Here is a 17,258-nt window from a genome sequence, read left to right on the forward strand (position 1 = left end):
GACATTCTCTGTACTCAGATGGTGTAAAATCTTATCTTCTGAGTTGAGCTAAAAAATAGAGAATATCAGTAGTGTTCTGAGAAAACTGGGCTTAATGCATGTGCGTAAAGTGTTGTCCCAGAATAGCCTGTGCAGTCCACACAGGCTAATCAGGGACGACACTTTCCGCTTTTATGACATTTTTTGTTTAAGTGAAGTCTTTCTTAGCAAAAATCCAATTTAGGTGGAAAGTGTCATCCCTGATAAGCCGATGCAGATTTTACAGGCTAATCTGGGATGACACTTTACGCACATGCATTATGCCCAGTTTACTCAGAACGCGACACATATGTATAATACTGGGCCCTGATTTGAAACAATAACAACTATTTCTTACCATGTTGACTTCTTCTTGAGAAGACCTATCACTTGACCCTTGTTGTCATGGAAATAGAGAACTGCTCCCTCTGTGTTGAACCCTTGACGGATCTACAGCGTACAAAAAAGGGCTTTAATGCATGTGCAGGAAGCGTTGTCCCAGTTAAGCCTGTGCAGTCAAGTTAAGGCAGAAAATATCCTCCCTGATTAGCAAGTATCATATATTAATAAAGCAGTAAGAAGGAATATTTGAAAGCAATGTACTGAAGGAAATTACTTTGCATTATGTTTGATAAGTCAATAGAACATTCAGTTTCCACATTATTACAAAGTTCAAGGTTATGTACAGGTATATTATTCATACGGGAACACTTTCAATTTACTTTAACATAATATTTGCTTGAACATGATGAAAAATGTAATTAGATATGCCAGCATAAAGCTGAAAAATAAATTTGCAATCCAAAGTAGGCAAAATAAGCCATTAGCTTTTTAAGAAATAATATTTTTTCTAAGGTAATTTGTTGTTGAACAACCTATGCATCAATATTCCTTAACATGAGTTATTTTAAAACATATAATCATACAAAAAAAAATACTTGGATTCTTTGAAACGTGTATATTTTGTGTTAATGCTAATATAAAATGTTTGATTTACAATAAGTTTTGGTTTCAAAACAATATACCAAAACAATAGTTTAGATTATTTTTAGTGCAAATTTTAAGAATGAGCCTTTAATTAAACCTACAGTTAGCAAGAATTCTCAAGGACTTCTTGCAAAGCAATAACCATAACTTCAAAGCCTTCTTTGTTTATAATAAACAAACTGCATGTCATCTTAGAATACATGTAATAAATAATTCTGAATGGCCCCAACACTTACAGGCATTATTTAAAAATTGAGATTTGTTGTTAAGTTTTACACAAAAATATTTACAGATAGCAGAAATCAAAAGTAGAGCTTTGTCACAGACGTGACGAATACCCCCACATGCCGCATTTACACATAATATTTTGCATGTCGTCTTCACAAAAAACAGCGGACACCATGCTCAATTTTTAAAACGCACTTAGTGACCCCTTGACCTAGTTTTTAACCCAGAAAGGCCCATGTTCTAACTTGGCCTTAAGATCATCTCCATAAAACTTCTGACCAAGTTTGGTGAAGATGGATTGTAAACTACTTGAATTAGAGAGTGGACACCATGCTGAATGTTAAAAAACGCACTAAGTGACGCCGTGACCTTGTTTAAGGCCCGGAATTGCCCATGTGCAAAATTTTCTTAGAGATCATTTAGATAAAACTTGTGACCAAGTTTGGTGAGGATTGGATGAAAACTACTTGAATTAGAGAGCGGACAACATGGTGAGGTTTAAAACGCACTAAGATACCCCATGACCTAGTTTTTGACCCGGAATGACCCATATTCAAACTTGACCTAGTCATCATCTCGATACAACTTCTGACCAAGTTTGGTGAAGATTGGATTAAAACTACTTGAATTAGAGAGTGGACAAAATTGTGATTTTTAAACCCACTAAGTGCCCACTTGTTTTTGACCCGGCATGACCCATATTCAAACTTGCCCTAAACATTATCAAGATACAACTTCTGACCAATTTTGGTGAAGATTGGATAAAAACTACTTGAATTAGAGAGCAGACAACATGGTGAGGTTTAAAACACACTAAGTGACCCCATGACCTAGTTTTTGACCGGGCATGGCCCATGTTCGAACTTGACCTACACATCATCTAGTTACAACTTCTGACCAAGTGTGGTGAAGATCGGATTTAAACTACTTGAAATAGAGAGCGGACACCACGCTCAATGTGTAAAACGTACTAAGTGACCCTGTGACCTAGTTTTTGATCTGGCATGGCCCATGTTCGAACTTGGCCTTCAGATCATCTAGATAAAACTTCTGACCAAGTTTGGTGAAGATCGATGAAAACTACTTGAATAAGAGAGAGGACACCACGCTGAATGTTAAAAAACGCACTAAGTGACCCCGTGACCTAGTTTTTGACCCGGCAAGGCCCATGTTTGAACTTGGCCTTAAGATCATCAAGATACAACTTCTGACCAAGTTTGGTGAAGATCGGATGAAAACTACTTGAATTAGAGAGCGGACAACATGCTGAATGTTTAAAACGTACTTAGTGAACCCGTGACCTAGTTTTTGACCCGGCAAGGCCCATGTTCGAACTTGCCCTAGACATTATCTAGATACAACTTCTGACCAAGTTTGGTGAAGATCGGATGAAAACCACATGAAATAGAGAGCGGACAACATGCTGAATGTTTAAAACGCACTAAGTGACCCCGTGACCTTGTTTTTGACCTGGCAAGGCCCATGTTCAAACTTGGCCTAGACATCATGTAGATACAACTTCTGACCAAGTTTGGTGAAGATCGATGAAAACTAATTGAATTAGAGAGAGGACACCGACCGACCAACCGACCGACAAGTTCACTCCTATATACCCCCCTAAACTTCGTTTGTGGGGGTATAATTAAATCAAAATGCTTTGCCTCCGATTCCCACTTGTTAGTGCCAACCAAGGAATATAAAGACCGGCTACCTGTTTGATGTGAGGTTCCAAGTCTTTCATCTCCATGATCTCATAGTCCACTGGATCAAGTCCTAGACATCGTGCTATCTGAATACACAATAAATGAATCTAAGTAGACTTTCATAAACAAATCCCAATGGGTCTGTGTAATGTGCCTAGATTGCTACATTTTCATCGCTATACGATCATGGAAACACACAGAGTAGTAGTTCACACTGTAGCATAAGTGCCATGTATTTACTGTACAGATAAAAGTCAGAAATTATCTTTGTTTGAAAGTTAAATTTGACACGAAAAAGTGCAATTGTTGTTTTGCATTAAATAAAAGATTTTAAGTTATTTAAACTCCCTTTCTTACTTACAGCATAATACATGTATTACATACATTGAAAATCAATAAAACATCAAGCGTGGATACTGGACTGCCTGGCTAGTGGTTTATACAACAAGAGGGCCAAGATGGCCCTAGTTCGCTCACCTGAGAGGAGTTGGTTCATTCAATCTTTACCAAATGTTAAACATGACTTAGATATTGTCCAGACAAAACATCCTGGTCAAGTTTCATCATTATTGAACCAAAACTCTGGTGTATGGAGTGTTTTTTGTTTTTGTAGGATTTGACCTGGTTAACTATATTTTGAGTTGACCCCCCCTTACCAAACATCAAACTTTGCTTACAAAATAAATATAATGATCAAGATTCATAAAATCTGAAAAAAAATTGTGACCTCTAGAGTGTTTACCAGGATTTTGTATAATATAATGAAAACTTTGACAATCCAAGGGCAATCAGGTGAGCTAAAAGTGTGTTGCACCGATCTGAGCCATTTTCCAACTTGTTTGAGAAATCAATAAAACCAATGTATTGACTGATTTTCACGATGATAAGGCAAAAAATGTGACTTCTATAGTGTTCGATCACAAGGTTTCTCTCTAGTCACATAAGAACAATTGCCCCCCCCCCGGCAGCCATGTTTTTTGACCGATCGGGACGGGACCATTTGCAAACTCATCTGACTTATATATAAAACCAATCTTTTAACCAAGTTTCATGATGATTGGGCAAATAATTTGACTTCTAGAGTGTTCATTTGCTTTTTTTTCTATATAAATATAAGAAAACTGCCCCCCCCCCCGGCAGCCATGTTTTTCAACTGACCGGAACCTTTTTGGAACTCAACTCTCGTATCGAGGAAACAAATGTTCTGACCAAATTTCATGAAAATTGGGCCAAAAATGTGACTTCTAGAGTGTCACATGTCTTCACTATATACATTTAGAGTAAAATGCCTCTCCCACTGCCCACCTGGCGGCCATGTTTTTCAACGGACCGGAACCATTTTGGAACTCAACTCTCGTATTAAGAAAACAAATGTTCTGACCAAATTTCATGAAAATTGGGCCAAAAATGTGACTGCTTGAGTGGTCACATGTTTTCACTATATACAAATAGAGAAAAATGCCCCACCCACTGGCAGCCATGTTTTTTCACTGATCTGGACCATTTTTGAACTCGTCCGAGATATCATTGGGACAAATGTTCTGACCGAATTTCATTAAGATCGGACAAAAAATGTGGCCTCTAGAGTGTCAACGAACAAATGTGAACGGATGGACAGACGACGGACAAAGACCGGTCACCAAAGCTCACCTGAGCAATCAGGTGAGCTAAAAAGGTAAGTTAACATGTTAGGTAAATGATGTCTGACTGATGAATCACTTGTTAGGTAGCAATCAATTGATCTATCTTATAACATGAAGACTGAGTACTGGTTGTACCCTAGAAACAGACTCAACAGTGTCAACTAAGTTCCAATGTTCCAACTCATATAACAGCTGACAAACCTCAATTCCAACATGTGGTGGGACCACATTCAGGTGTTGCAGTTTCTCTGAAGCCTCCAATTCACACTTGGTCCACGTGATAAACTTCAGTTGTGGACTAAAAAAATGGAAATATTGGGATAATGATTATAGCATTTGAGTTTGTTTCATTTGTAGATAATTATTTAACACGAAAATAAAAATCAAATATGGATTTCTTTTGGATGATTTTCACAAATGTCCGAATTCAACAGTATAATATCATTATAAGCATCCCTTCAAGCATTTCTTAAAATGTACCAGTAATCAAAACAATTAATACTTGAGTGGCCTGGAATGGGGTTCATAAAACTAAGCATTTTTCATGTTGACAGTAGTAACTTCACTGTCATAAAAAAGCTAATTCAAATTTACGAAAACCAATAACATTGAATTATTAAATGCATTTTTTTTGTATTTAACTAGGATAAAAAGCAGATACAAAAAACTAATAGTTAACAAGGGCTGTTTGTAAAACATGCATGCCCCCCATATGGGCTGTCAGTTGTGGTGGCAGCCATTGAGTGAATACGTTTTTTGGCACTGTGACCTTGACCTTTGACCTAGTGACCTGAAAATCAATAGGGGTCCATCTGTGAGTCATGATTAATGTACCTATGAAGTTTCATGATCCTAGGCGTAAGCTTTCTTTTGTTATCATCCGGAAACCATTTTATTGTGTGAAGTCACCCTGACCTTGACCTTTGACCTAGTGACCTGAAAGTCAATAGGGGTCATCTGCGAGTCATGATAAATGTACCTAAGAAGTTTCATGATCCTAGGCGTAAGCGTTCTTGAGTTATAATCCGGAAACCATTTTTCTAAGTTGAGTCACCGTGACCTTTGACCTAGTGACCTGAAAATCAATAGGGGTCATCTGCGAGTCATGATCCATGTACCTATGAAGTTTCATGATCCTAGGAATAAGCGTTCTTGAGTTATTATCCAGAAAACATTTTACTATTTCGGGTAACAGTGACCTTGACCTTTCACCTGAGAATCAATAGGGGTCATCTGCGAATCATGATCAATGCACCTATGAAGTTTCATGATCCTAGGCATAAAACGTTCTTGAGTTATCATCCGGAAACCATTTTGCCATTTCCGGTCACCGTGACCTTGACCTTTGACCTAGTGACCTGGAAATCAATAGGGGTCATCTGTGAGTCATGGTCAATCAACCTATCAAGTTTCATGATCCTAGGCATAAGCGTTCTTGAGCTATCATCCGGAAACCATTTAACTATTTCGGGTCATCGTGACCTTGACCTTTGACCTAGTGACCTCAAAATCAATAGGGGTCATCTGCGAGTCATGATCAATCTTCCTATCAAGTTTCATGATCCTAGGCATAAGCGTTCTTGAGTTATCATCCGGAAACCATTTTACTATTTCGGGTCACCGTGACCTTGACCTTTGACCTAGTGACCTCAAAATCAATAGGGGTCATCTGCGAGTCATGATCAATCTTCCTATCAAGTTTCATGATCCTAGGCATAAGCGTTCTTGAGTTATCATCCTGAAACCATTTTACTATTTCGGGTCACCGTGACCTTGACCTTTGACCTAGTGACCTGAAAATCAATAGGGGTCATCTGCGAGTCATGATCAATCTACCCATCAAGTTTCATGATCCTAGGCATAAGCGTTCTTGAATTATCATCCGGAAACCATTTTACTATTTTGGGTCACAGTGACCTTGACCTTTGACCTAGTGACCTCAAAATCAATAGGGGTCATCTGCGAGTCATGATCAATGTACCAATGAAGTTTCATGATCCTAGGCCTAAGCGTTCTTGAGTTATAATCCGGAAACCACCTGGTGGACCGACCGACAGACCGACCGACATGTGCAAAGCAATATACCCCCTCTTTTTCGAAGGGGGGCATAAAAACATTCAGAAACTACTTGCCGACCAGTATTTTATTACTGTAAACGCAAATAGCAATCGCAAATAGATTGGCAGTGTCTAAAAAAACAACTGCCTTTTACAATACTTTGATACAAAACCTTTAATCAGAGCTTTTTACTATACTACAGAAAATGTACACAACAGTGCTGGTTTCCTCTTGTGACGGCTTTAATGTCCACTATTTAAACCTTAATTTTCCTTACTTAATTTTTTTTTAAATAAATGTACCGGTACCTGGATATGAAAATCTATATTCGGTGTATTTTGTGGGATCTGGAGCAACATTTCATATTTCTCAACTTATTTTTGTACTTGTTTGTATTTGAGAGCATTTTTACAGCAAAGAAAAACGGTTGGATGATAACAAAACAAGTTCATGACAAAAACAGGATTTTTAACTATTCTAAAGAAAATGTATTCTGAAAGTCAAAGCATTTTTAAGCTGAACCTTTTTAAATGTGTGAGATCTACAACATGTTGATGTAGTGGTGACAGGATTTCAAATACAGCAGTGTATCGACTTGCTACTAGGAATGCCAACAGTTCTGTCCTCTGCATGCTCTCCAGCCTATCTAGAAACTCCATCACAGTGTGACATATCTCTGTGGCGATTCTGTACCGAGATTCCACATAGTTGTCTATATCAGCTGAAAATAGGTGCACAATTGTTATAAGCTCGACTGTTTTCGGAGAAAACCAGAGGTATTGTCAAAGCCAGCTCCTCGTCCTCCTTCCACCATCTGTGTAGTGCTAAAACCTTAACATTTTGTAAAGGTTTTGAACATTGGCTCTTAAATCAAAGTGCTTCAACCTACAACTTTGAAACTTCATATGTAGCTGCACCTTGATGAGTTCTACATGCCACACCCATTTTTGGGTCACTACGTCAAAGGTCACTGTGACCTCTAAAAAAGAAAAAAAGAAAAAACATCAGACAAGCTTTCATTTATTCTGCACCCGCAGCCAAGCGTGGCACCCGTTATGCGGTGCTTGTCTCTATATATTGAAATAGCCCCTAATGCATAATAAGTTTAAGTATAAATGGGCAAGTTATGAAAACTGATCATAACATAATTATTTATATACCAGTTACAGAACATTAACTTTAAATTATTGTTCTCTTTTAGTATAAAACACAAAACAAAGTATATATTTGAGCATTGGTGATAACTTACGTATTTTGCCAATAACAACACTCTGTAGAATTAAATTAGAAGCAGTTTGTATTTATCACATATTCACGAATGTTCAATGCCAAGTACCTTTGTTTTTGAAGAGCAGGTGTACGTTCTTGGATCCCCCACACAGGACATATTCCCCATCCACCTCAATGCAGCTGAGATGGGCTGCCTCCCCATTAGCCTTGCATGTAGACACCACAAAGTCAGTCTCTTCAATGGGCTGCAATGTTGAATAATGAACGGGGCTGAGTGCTTGTGCATAAAGTGTCATCCCAGATTAGACTGTGAAATGCTTGAGGGGCGACACTTTCCCCATAATGAATTTTTTTTGTTAAAACGAAAAATCTAGTTAACAAAAATCGTCTCTAGATGGAAATTGTCATCCCTGATTAATCTGTGTGGGCTGCACAGGCTCATCTGGGATGACACTTAACGCACATGCATTAAACACCATTTTACCACAGCTTGGCTCATTTGTATTTCCATGTCTCTGCAAGTTTTTTTTTCCACTTTTGGGGAAGATAGCCCATGGCTTTGGAATTGGGAATTTTATCGGCATTTTCATGAAATTGGAAAAATAAATTCATTAGCCTTTTTTCCACACAAAAAGTCCACTGATTAGGGAAATACTAAATTTGATATAACTCTTTAAAATCATTCAAATTAAAAGAAAAAAATCATATAATACTTTGTTAGATGTAATTGAATTAAAATTGAGATAAAATACACATAAGACTTCTTTCTAAAAAAAAAAAAAAAATTTTTTTGGGGGGGGGGGGGAAATTGGGAATTTTTTGCCACATTTTGGGAAAAAAGTATACTTTTTGGGATTGGGAACATAGCCGAATTTCGGCTATAAAATCGGGCAAAAAAAACCCTGGTCTGAATTACTTATTTACTTTTGTTTTGAGATTAAATTGACACATGAACTATTTTACATAAATTAATAACAGTTCCAGTAAATTACCATTACCAATGCAGTCCACAAACAACTGTCGTAATTTCTCAGGGTTGTGATTTAAGAACCACCACAAGGGAGGAAAATGCCCTATCCCCCTTACACATTTCAACTAAACTCTTAATTTCTATATAGATCCCGCAAAGTTTATTACTTTTTGTAAAATTATTTTGACATTAAAAGTGAGGAAATCAGACGAAAAGAGGAGAAATAACACCCATAGCTGTTTCTCTATTAGATAAACTACCAAAATTTCTATCTTTGCTCAATGACATTCATGTATCCACCTTAGTGAAGTATTTCTGCCAGACCATCATGTCCCCTGTCTCCCTGTCATCGTCATCTCCCAAGCCTCCAGTGAATTTCTTCATGGCTTGAAGTACACAGAATGTCCGTGGGCTTTTGTTGGTCAGCTGAAGAATCGCGTTCCCTCTGGCAACCTAAACATCACTTCACATGCGAGAATAGGCCACACAATGGTGTTAATAGATTGAACTACTATCAGCCTCCTTAAATTAGAAGCATCAAGAGCGTAATCTGCCACATAGGCTCATATTTCTCAGAGCCAATAAGATATTTTTCTTTGTCCATTATTATTTTGACTTATTCATGGAAAAACAAAATAATAGGTGTTAAAAATCCTATTTTTCAAAATCCAAGAATCAAAGGGTATACAAAGTTAAGTCAAAGGAAAGACTTTTTAAAGCAATAATTTCATATGAAATGAATACGTCCATGACTGTTTAAAGTATCACTTTTACAGTCCCACATCACAACAATTATCATAACATCTTACATACTATACTGTCTAGTATAACATACCGGTACTTAACTTAGTTATTTATGGTACAGTAGATTCCACTTAATTGAATATCGGATAATCGAATAATTTGGTTAATTGAATAAAAATTGAAAACACCAAACCATTTGCATCTCTTCTTGTTGAAAAAACTCCAAATATTCTGATAGCAAATATAATGTATTTCGGTTAATTGAATAGCCAATTTTTTATTGCACACTATAATCCACACTATAATCCAGCAAAGAATGTCACAAATCTCCAAGGATACGCATGGTATTGACGATTTTGACAGACACGCTCAATTGACTGCCTTTGTTTTCATTTCACACCATGCATGTATGCAGCGTCTGTCGAGCGTCACTAGACTAACAGGTGTAGTATGCGAGCAAGTACAATGCAAACACTGGAGTTTCCGGTGTGAAGTCAGGTGCAAACTTTCGAATGCAAACTGTCGAGTAATACACTTCAACAATTTGTTGTCGCTTAGAAACAATTAAAGAGTGTGTTGCTGTTTAGAAACAAACTGTTGACGTATCTTGCTCGACAGTTTACAATAGGTGATGGAATCTTACACTATATTCTCAGTTTGTGTTTATAAACCAACACAACTGCGTCACAGTAAATCATATCTTAACATGATGTCGAACAATCGCAAACGCGCACATTTGTCAAAACATCGCAGTCTTAACACTGCTGATCATGTTTTCACAATAACCAAAATTAAATCCAGTATTGACCAGATTTTCCGGTAAATCAGTACACAGTACATTATCTGTTTCAATACTAAACTACCTGAAAGAGCGTAACGTCAAAGATACAGCATTCTCCTCGCTACAAAGTTTTCCTTCGACAGTGTATATACACCCACGCTAATTTTAGCAAGCTTTTTACCAGGACAATACATGAGTAATGGATGTTGCTAGCGTAAGCGTTGGGTAAGCAATAAAATGAAAATGGGAAAAAATCATTACACGCACCGTATGGCATGACAATGTACATTGCTGCATAGTTTTCGCTACCTTTTTGGTGGGGGCAAAGGAAAAACATGTGGACGTTTTATTTAAAGCTAGAAAGTGTGTTTTGGATTACACAATTTGTATTCTCATTTGGGAATTCAACAAAACATTTATATTTTATCCCATCATCAGACGTGCATTGTCGAAATAAACCACTGTGAAATAAATTTACCTTTATTTCAGCAGTGCTGAAATATAGCTGTCACGCGCGGCGAAGAATGTTCATATTACTCGGAATCAACTATAAAGTAATCATTTTTAGTAAAATCAAATCAGATTAGGGCTGTCACGATACGCCGTGAGCGTACCGCGGTATATCGTGGTACGGCAACACTGTATCGCGGTACGTACCGCGATATTTTACAGAATATGTATCTGTGAAGAAAACAGCAGAATAACAAGTTTTACAAACTTTATTAAACTCAATAATCAGAAAACACTGGTATCATAGTATGACTACAAACTGTAAAAGAAACTGTAATAAACTTGATAGAAGTAGTCATTGTTATAATGTTATTGTTCGCGTCTTTTTCTAAAATGTCCGCCATGTTGTTTACAATAGCTGTGACTACGATCTGTGTAAATCGAACGCTTCAAGAGCATGTTCAAAATGCGGAGTCAGCGGGCCCAGTATTGAAAATCCGTAGCGTTCTGACTCTTCCTCGACTTATTCAGAATCTTAAGATAACATGATTCGGAAGTGCCATGCTTTGAACGATCGATATACTAAAGAAAGAAAATAAGAAATAGAATAAACATCTTTTGGATAATTATGAACTTATTTGCAAAGGAAATCTGTCCCTAATTCCAAAAAAGGTACGGACCCATACATCGCCGTATTTTAAACGTGAAAGTTAAACATCTACAAGTGGAAGCGCTTGCTTGACCTGGATATTAACGGATTATTTATTTAGCCCTTTTGAACCGCTTCTACATTTTTTAAAACGATATCTATATCAAAATAAATATGTAATGTATTTATATCTGTGCTAATATAATAATATTTTAAAAAAAACCGGTGCGGCAACGCCGTACCGCGGTGCGATTTTTTTCACGACATGCACCGCGATATACCGGTATACCGGTGAATCGTGACAGCCCTAAATCAGATTCAACAAAACAAACAATTTGATACCAAGATGTAATATAGTTTTTACACATAATGCAACTCAAAAAGCAAATAAACATTATTTACAAATATTAAGTGCGCGTACTCGTGACGTCATTATTAATACGTCATACGACACAATGCATGTTGTTTCACGCTAAAGATGCAGTTGTTTAGTGTCTTTTTTTCCATTATTTCTTAAACATCGGGGACGTAGAGGTATGATAAACGAAAAACAGGTTGGTTACTGATCTTTTTGTAATGTATTAGGCTCGACACGATTAAAATAATGAAACGATGTTTGCTTAAAATATCTTTGGGATTTTCCGTCTAGTTCGATTTTCCTATTCTATGTTTAAAGAAATAATTTACGTCTAAGAAAATTGATGGGATAAATCGAATACTAGGTCGGTGCCGAATAAAGCAAAGTTTATCTTGCTCGGCACGAAAATCTGAACCACTCGCCAAGGCTCGTGGTTCAGATTTTCTAAGCCTCGCAAAATAAACTTTGCTTTATTCGGCACCGACCTAGTATTCTCTATATATTTATAATGGATTCCATATTTAATTCCAATATTAACTTTTTTTAAACGCTTTATGTGTTGAAACGATGTTTTGATTATGCATGAAAAGCACAATTTCCAGGAGGATTACACCCAGTTAGTGATAACATTGGAAATATAGCGGATTCCGTATAATTCAATACTCCGGATAATTGAATATTCGGACGTGACAAATGGGCTATTCAGTTAAGCGAAATCTACTGTAATAGCTTTTTATATGCTCAAAAGTGCATATTAAAGCCACACACCTTGAATCGAAGTACATGTTAATCAATACATATAGATGCAATTTGTAAGTGTGCAAAATTGTCATTAAAACTAAAGCCTAGTTAACAAGATTTTTTGATTTCAAAACCGAAAGTAGGATTTCTTTACGTCAATTTCGACAAACGCGATTATTGTTAAGATTACAAGTGCAAAAAAGACGGATTTCCACCTTGTAACCACCAAATATATTCTAATTGAGATAAAAAAAATAAATCTATAGCCTAGTTAGCATGTTATTTACTATTTTTCAAACAGTACAGCATATTAAACCGAAAGTAGAATTTCTAGACCTATACATCCATTTCAACAAACGCGATTATTTTATAAGTTTTAAAGCGCAAAAGAGACGGATTTCTACCTTGATATATTCTAATTGGCATAGATAAAATATGTTTCTTATTTATACTTAAATTTACTATGCCATGTATTTCATTTCAATGTGTGTGGCTATAACAGATTTTCGAATAATTTACTTGTTAATCATACATATAACTTAAAAATAACTTCGTAAGTTTACTATTCATTTCAGGTAAACATTGCAATTATTATTATATGTCACAATTGAGGTAAAGATTACAAACATGAATAAACATTAATTTACCCTTTCTCTTATATTTTTATTGCTGTCATACACCTTGTCATCTGGTCCATATTTAACGAATACTTTAACATCATGCACAATGCCTGTGCGATCATTTGGTAAAACACGAGAAGGCACATCAGCTGACACTATCTTCAGATTTTTCTCTACTCTTGCCCATGATAGAAACCTGCAAAAAAACACAATATGAGCGCGCTTTTTTAATATCTCTAAGTTTTCAGACACTTTCACAGCTTATCTAACTGAACTCTTGCCTGAAATGATAAAAAACAAAAAAGTAAAAAATATATCATTCTGCTTTCATTATAGCACGAAACTGTTTCAAATGCTGATGGGTGAATCCTTTGATTTCTACCAGTATGCATGGTTATTAACCCTATTACGCAAATGCAATGGTTCATTGCCCTCAGGCATGCATCTGTCAGGTTTTATGACCTTAATCTGGTTGTAAACATTCATAATCGAAGTTTCACAAGATAAGCGAAAACAGCGCGGAAGTCTGTAGAATAGCGCTATAAAATATACTGTCCAAAAATTAAGAGATATTCATTATGCATGAAAACCCGTACGTCCGAAAATTAAGTTACGAAAAATAATTATTTTTGCTTAAAAGGAGGGTGTCCGAAAATGGTGGAAAAAAACCACTGGTGGGGATCTGGGATAAAAATGACAAAATTCTATATTTTTTTTGCTTAAAATGTATGATAATATTTAAACTGGATCACAATATGGATCCAACGTTACTTTTTCCCTTATTTATATACTGGGTATTGCCATAAAGCTTTCGCAATTGACAAAATGATGTTCATTCAAAACAAGGCCTATTGCACAACATTGACAACATAACAACAATAACGCGAAAACGTATTGCACTTCTAAAATAATTTACCTTTCAGCAATAGTTTCTTTGTCAATCTCGTTCTCATTAACAGCAATATTGTATAGGTGATCTTCAACTTGTTTCTTGATCTTGCTTTCCGTTAATCTACTTATAATCGAGTCAATGACAGGAGAAACAAGTTTTGCTTGTGTTCCGTCAGCCATCTTGAATCTTGAATCTGTATCAAACGTCGATTCGGTCACTAAATAGAAAAGTGACTGTATATCTTAACGTACGATACAAACGGTGTTTGCGTGTTGCTATGATGTATTAATTATTGAAAAGTCATTCAACTATTAATGAAGTTGCGTGTGTCTTTCTCCGATTATTGAAAATTGTGTGTTCAATTAACCATCAAAGAAGACAATGATTGAAGATCTACGCCCAAACCATTCGCTCTCACGTGCAGCAACGTGCGCATCGCGCTGGACTCATAGAACATGATCTCGTACATGTATACACACAGTAGTAAAGACGTGAAGTTTTTTTTTTATTTCATCACTGGCAATATCATGTAATAAAAGAAGATAAAAACCCAGTGCCGCATTTTCTTTTCAATAATGATTTCCAAAATCTGCTCATTTAATGATATTAAAGGGATCTTTTCACGGTTTGGTAAATTGACAAATTTGAAAAAAGTTGTTTCAGATTCGCAAATTTTCGGGTTAGTTTTGATATTGATGAGGAAACAGTTTTACTGAACATTTGCCATGGTCTAATAAAGCCATTATATGCATCTTTTGACGATTTATAAACCTTAAAATTATAAAGCGTTGCAATGCGAAACGATTAAATAATTTCTGTTAATCCAATATTCTTATTTATAAGATGCGCAAAGAATTTAGAGATACTTTTTATATGGGCTAAATTCTTTGGAACCAAATATTACCAATTTAAAAAGTAGCTTAATATTTGAGAGCGTAAACAAGTTGGATTAGTGTTATATACAGCACAGTAGTTCAAGAATAAAGTCTATGAAGCCCGTACACAACGGTGTTTCATCTTAAGTTGTGCGCTAAATGTATAACTTACTCAGCACTGTAAAAACACGTGCGTTTAGACTATTAGTAATCCGTCAGATTTTTTTTTAAATTTGCGCGCCAATTAATTTTTGACTTTTGGGGAAATTGTGAATATAGTTATCTACGTCTCTGTGAATATTAATACGACAAAGGGGAATATAAAAGCAGAGACGTAGATAACATGTTATCTACGTCTCTGATAAAAGTAAACAGTTGATTCTATCGATTGATTAGTTGATTTCCGAATAATATCAAGTGCAATTCTGCACGATGCTGTTGACGATCATAAAGCCACGTGTCGCCACGTTGCCATGGATTACGGTATATGTTTCCAGGGTACACAGCTCGTCATAGCAACCAATGGCATGTATAATATCATCGCGTGCTTGTTATTAGTGAGATTATATGAGCCTTGTTCTGAGAACACTGGGCTTAATGCATGTGCGTAAAGTGTAATCCCAGATTAGTCTGTGCAGTACACACAGGCTTATCAGGGACGACACTCCGCCTAAATTGGATTTTTGCTAAGAAGAGACTTCATTTAAACGAAAAATGTCATAAAAGCGGAAAATCTCGTCCCTGATTAATGTGATTAATCGGGAACGACTCTTCAAGCACAAGCATTAAGCCCAGTTCTCAGAACGCGACTCATTTCCTACTCACTTTCGTAATCGGTTGAATTTTGAACTGTTCATTAATCATGTTAACTGTCGAGCTAATTGACCGTTACTGGATCGTTTGTTACACGACCCGTCACCTGATGCGCTATAAGTTCACGTGAATTTGCTCTGCAATTTTAGTTATTTGAACAAAGAACAAAAAAAATGGCTAATCGCATCGAGTGCTCTTTAAAATCCTTATCATTCTACAGCTTTTTTTAAGTTGAACATTTTCAGCAATGCCCGGTAATGTAGCGAACGTTGACCAATTACACTAAAAATAATGCCCAATGCCGTAAGGTATATACTAGTAAATAAACTGTTATCACGTGAAACGTGATCTATGTAACCCAGATCAAAGATCTATCAAGAAACATTTATTACACGTGCATTTAAAGATTTTTGCCCAGATAGGCAGTTTAACGAAATACATTTTACACTGACAACCATACTGTTCGAGTTGTGTGTCAGCGTTTGATGTTTGCATCTTTTATTCACCACCACAGGGAAGTGGGCAAATGTCTGTGTTGGGTACGTTAAAGGTAGACACGTCCGTTTAGTTTCACCATTGCCAAGTTACATTTGCTTCATAAAAGTGTTCAGGCTACTGTCTTGAGAATAGCCAGCATTGTATAGAAGTAGCATCTTAACACATGCATAGTCAAATGTTGGATGCAAAGGACTGCATCAATTAAACTCTGACCTAATGTTATGCACGTTGTATAGTCAGTATCCTTGGACACTTCTTATATATTTTCTTAAATTTAACCAAAGTCCGTTGGTCAAAAGTATTAAGTATTTACACCCTGAAAGATGTACCAGATCAAGAAGAATTACCAAAATATGTTATTATTGTATATTTTTAAGATGATATGTTTATTCTATTTAGCCGTTTTAAACTTGTATCAATCTTTTTATCCCTACATCCATATGAAATTGCATTTGAAATTCAAAGAAATATTATAGTAAATCAAAAGCAGTCCTCTAGTTTTTGTAATTATTATTTTATTTTTTTCTACTATGGCGAATATATACAAAGAATAATAAAATGCGAATCGTAACTGTATGAAATTACAAAACAATTTACAGATAAATTAATTTTTGAACTGTTTAATATGTAACTTAAGTAAAGACTTAACAAAAAAAGTAACAATTTTTTTATGCTATTGCAGAAGCAAGTAATATCTTGTAGTACATAAACATTGCCAAATAAATGCTATTTCGTACAATATCAATTATTTTCGTTAAAATATTCTTTAATTTATACAGACAGTTATGCATTATAATTTAAAACTGATTTCAATAGCTAAATTCTTTGAAGGTCTAAACACAAAACACTAACAAATATTAAGAACATGAAAATTTTAAATTGCAAATCCCTTCAAAGAATAAAGCTATTCAAGTTTTACTTTAGTTCACAGGGTTTGAAATAACATACTAATGTTGTAAATGGCATGGCATGGCATGTTTTAACTGTGGACCTCGATGCA

General features: G+C 35.9%; 1 protein-coding gene across 2 annotated transcripts in view; it reads right to left on the reverse strand.

Moving 5' to 3' along the window:
* The window catches only part of LOC127845565 (uncharacterized), a 47,219-nt gene extending 32,777 nt beyond the window's left edge, over positions 1 to 14,442 (reverse strand). The window contains exons 1-8 of one of the 2 annotated variants that reach the window (XM_052376586.1): positions 14,097 to 14,442; positions 13,208 to 13,376; positions 9,138 to 9,290; positions 7,974 to 8,112; positions 7,160 to 7,358; positions 4,781 to 4,877; positions 2,945 to 3,022; positions 377 to 468 (exon numbers count right to left, since the gene is read on the reverse strand). In XM_052376586.1, the coding sequence (XP_052232546.1) occupies positions 377 to 468; positions 2,945 to 3,022; positions 4,781 to 4,877; positions 7,160 to 7,358; positions 7,974 to 8,112; positions 9,138 to 9,290; positions 13,208 to 13,376; positions 14,097 to 14,251 (1,082 nt within the window). In that variant the 5' untranslated portion in view covers positions 14,252 to 14,442. Of the gene's footprint in view, positions 1 to 376; positions 469 to 2,944; positions 3,023 to 4,780; positions 4,878 to 7,159; positions 7,359 to 7,973; positions 8,113 to 9,137; positions 9,291 to 10,840; positions 11,764 to 13,207; positions 13,377 to 14,096 lie in introns of those variants that run through there. The other variant, XM_052376587.1, reaches the window with a different exon arrangement.
* Between the last annotated feature and the right edge of the window lie 2,816 nt (positions 14,443 to 17,258).

This window comes from Dreissena polymorpha, chromosome 9 (assembly GCF_020536995.1).
Source record: "Dreissena polymorpha isolate Duluth1 chromosome 9, UMN_Dpol_1.0, whole genome shotgun sequence".
NCBI lineage: Eukaryota > Metazoa > Mollusca > Bivalvia > Myida > Dreissenidae > Dreissena > Dreissena polymorpha.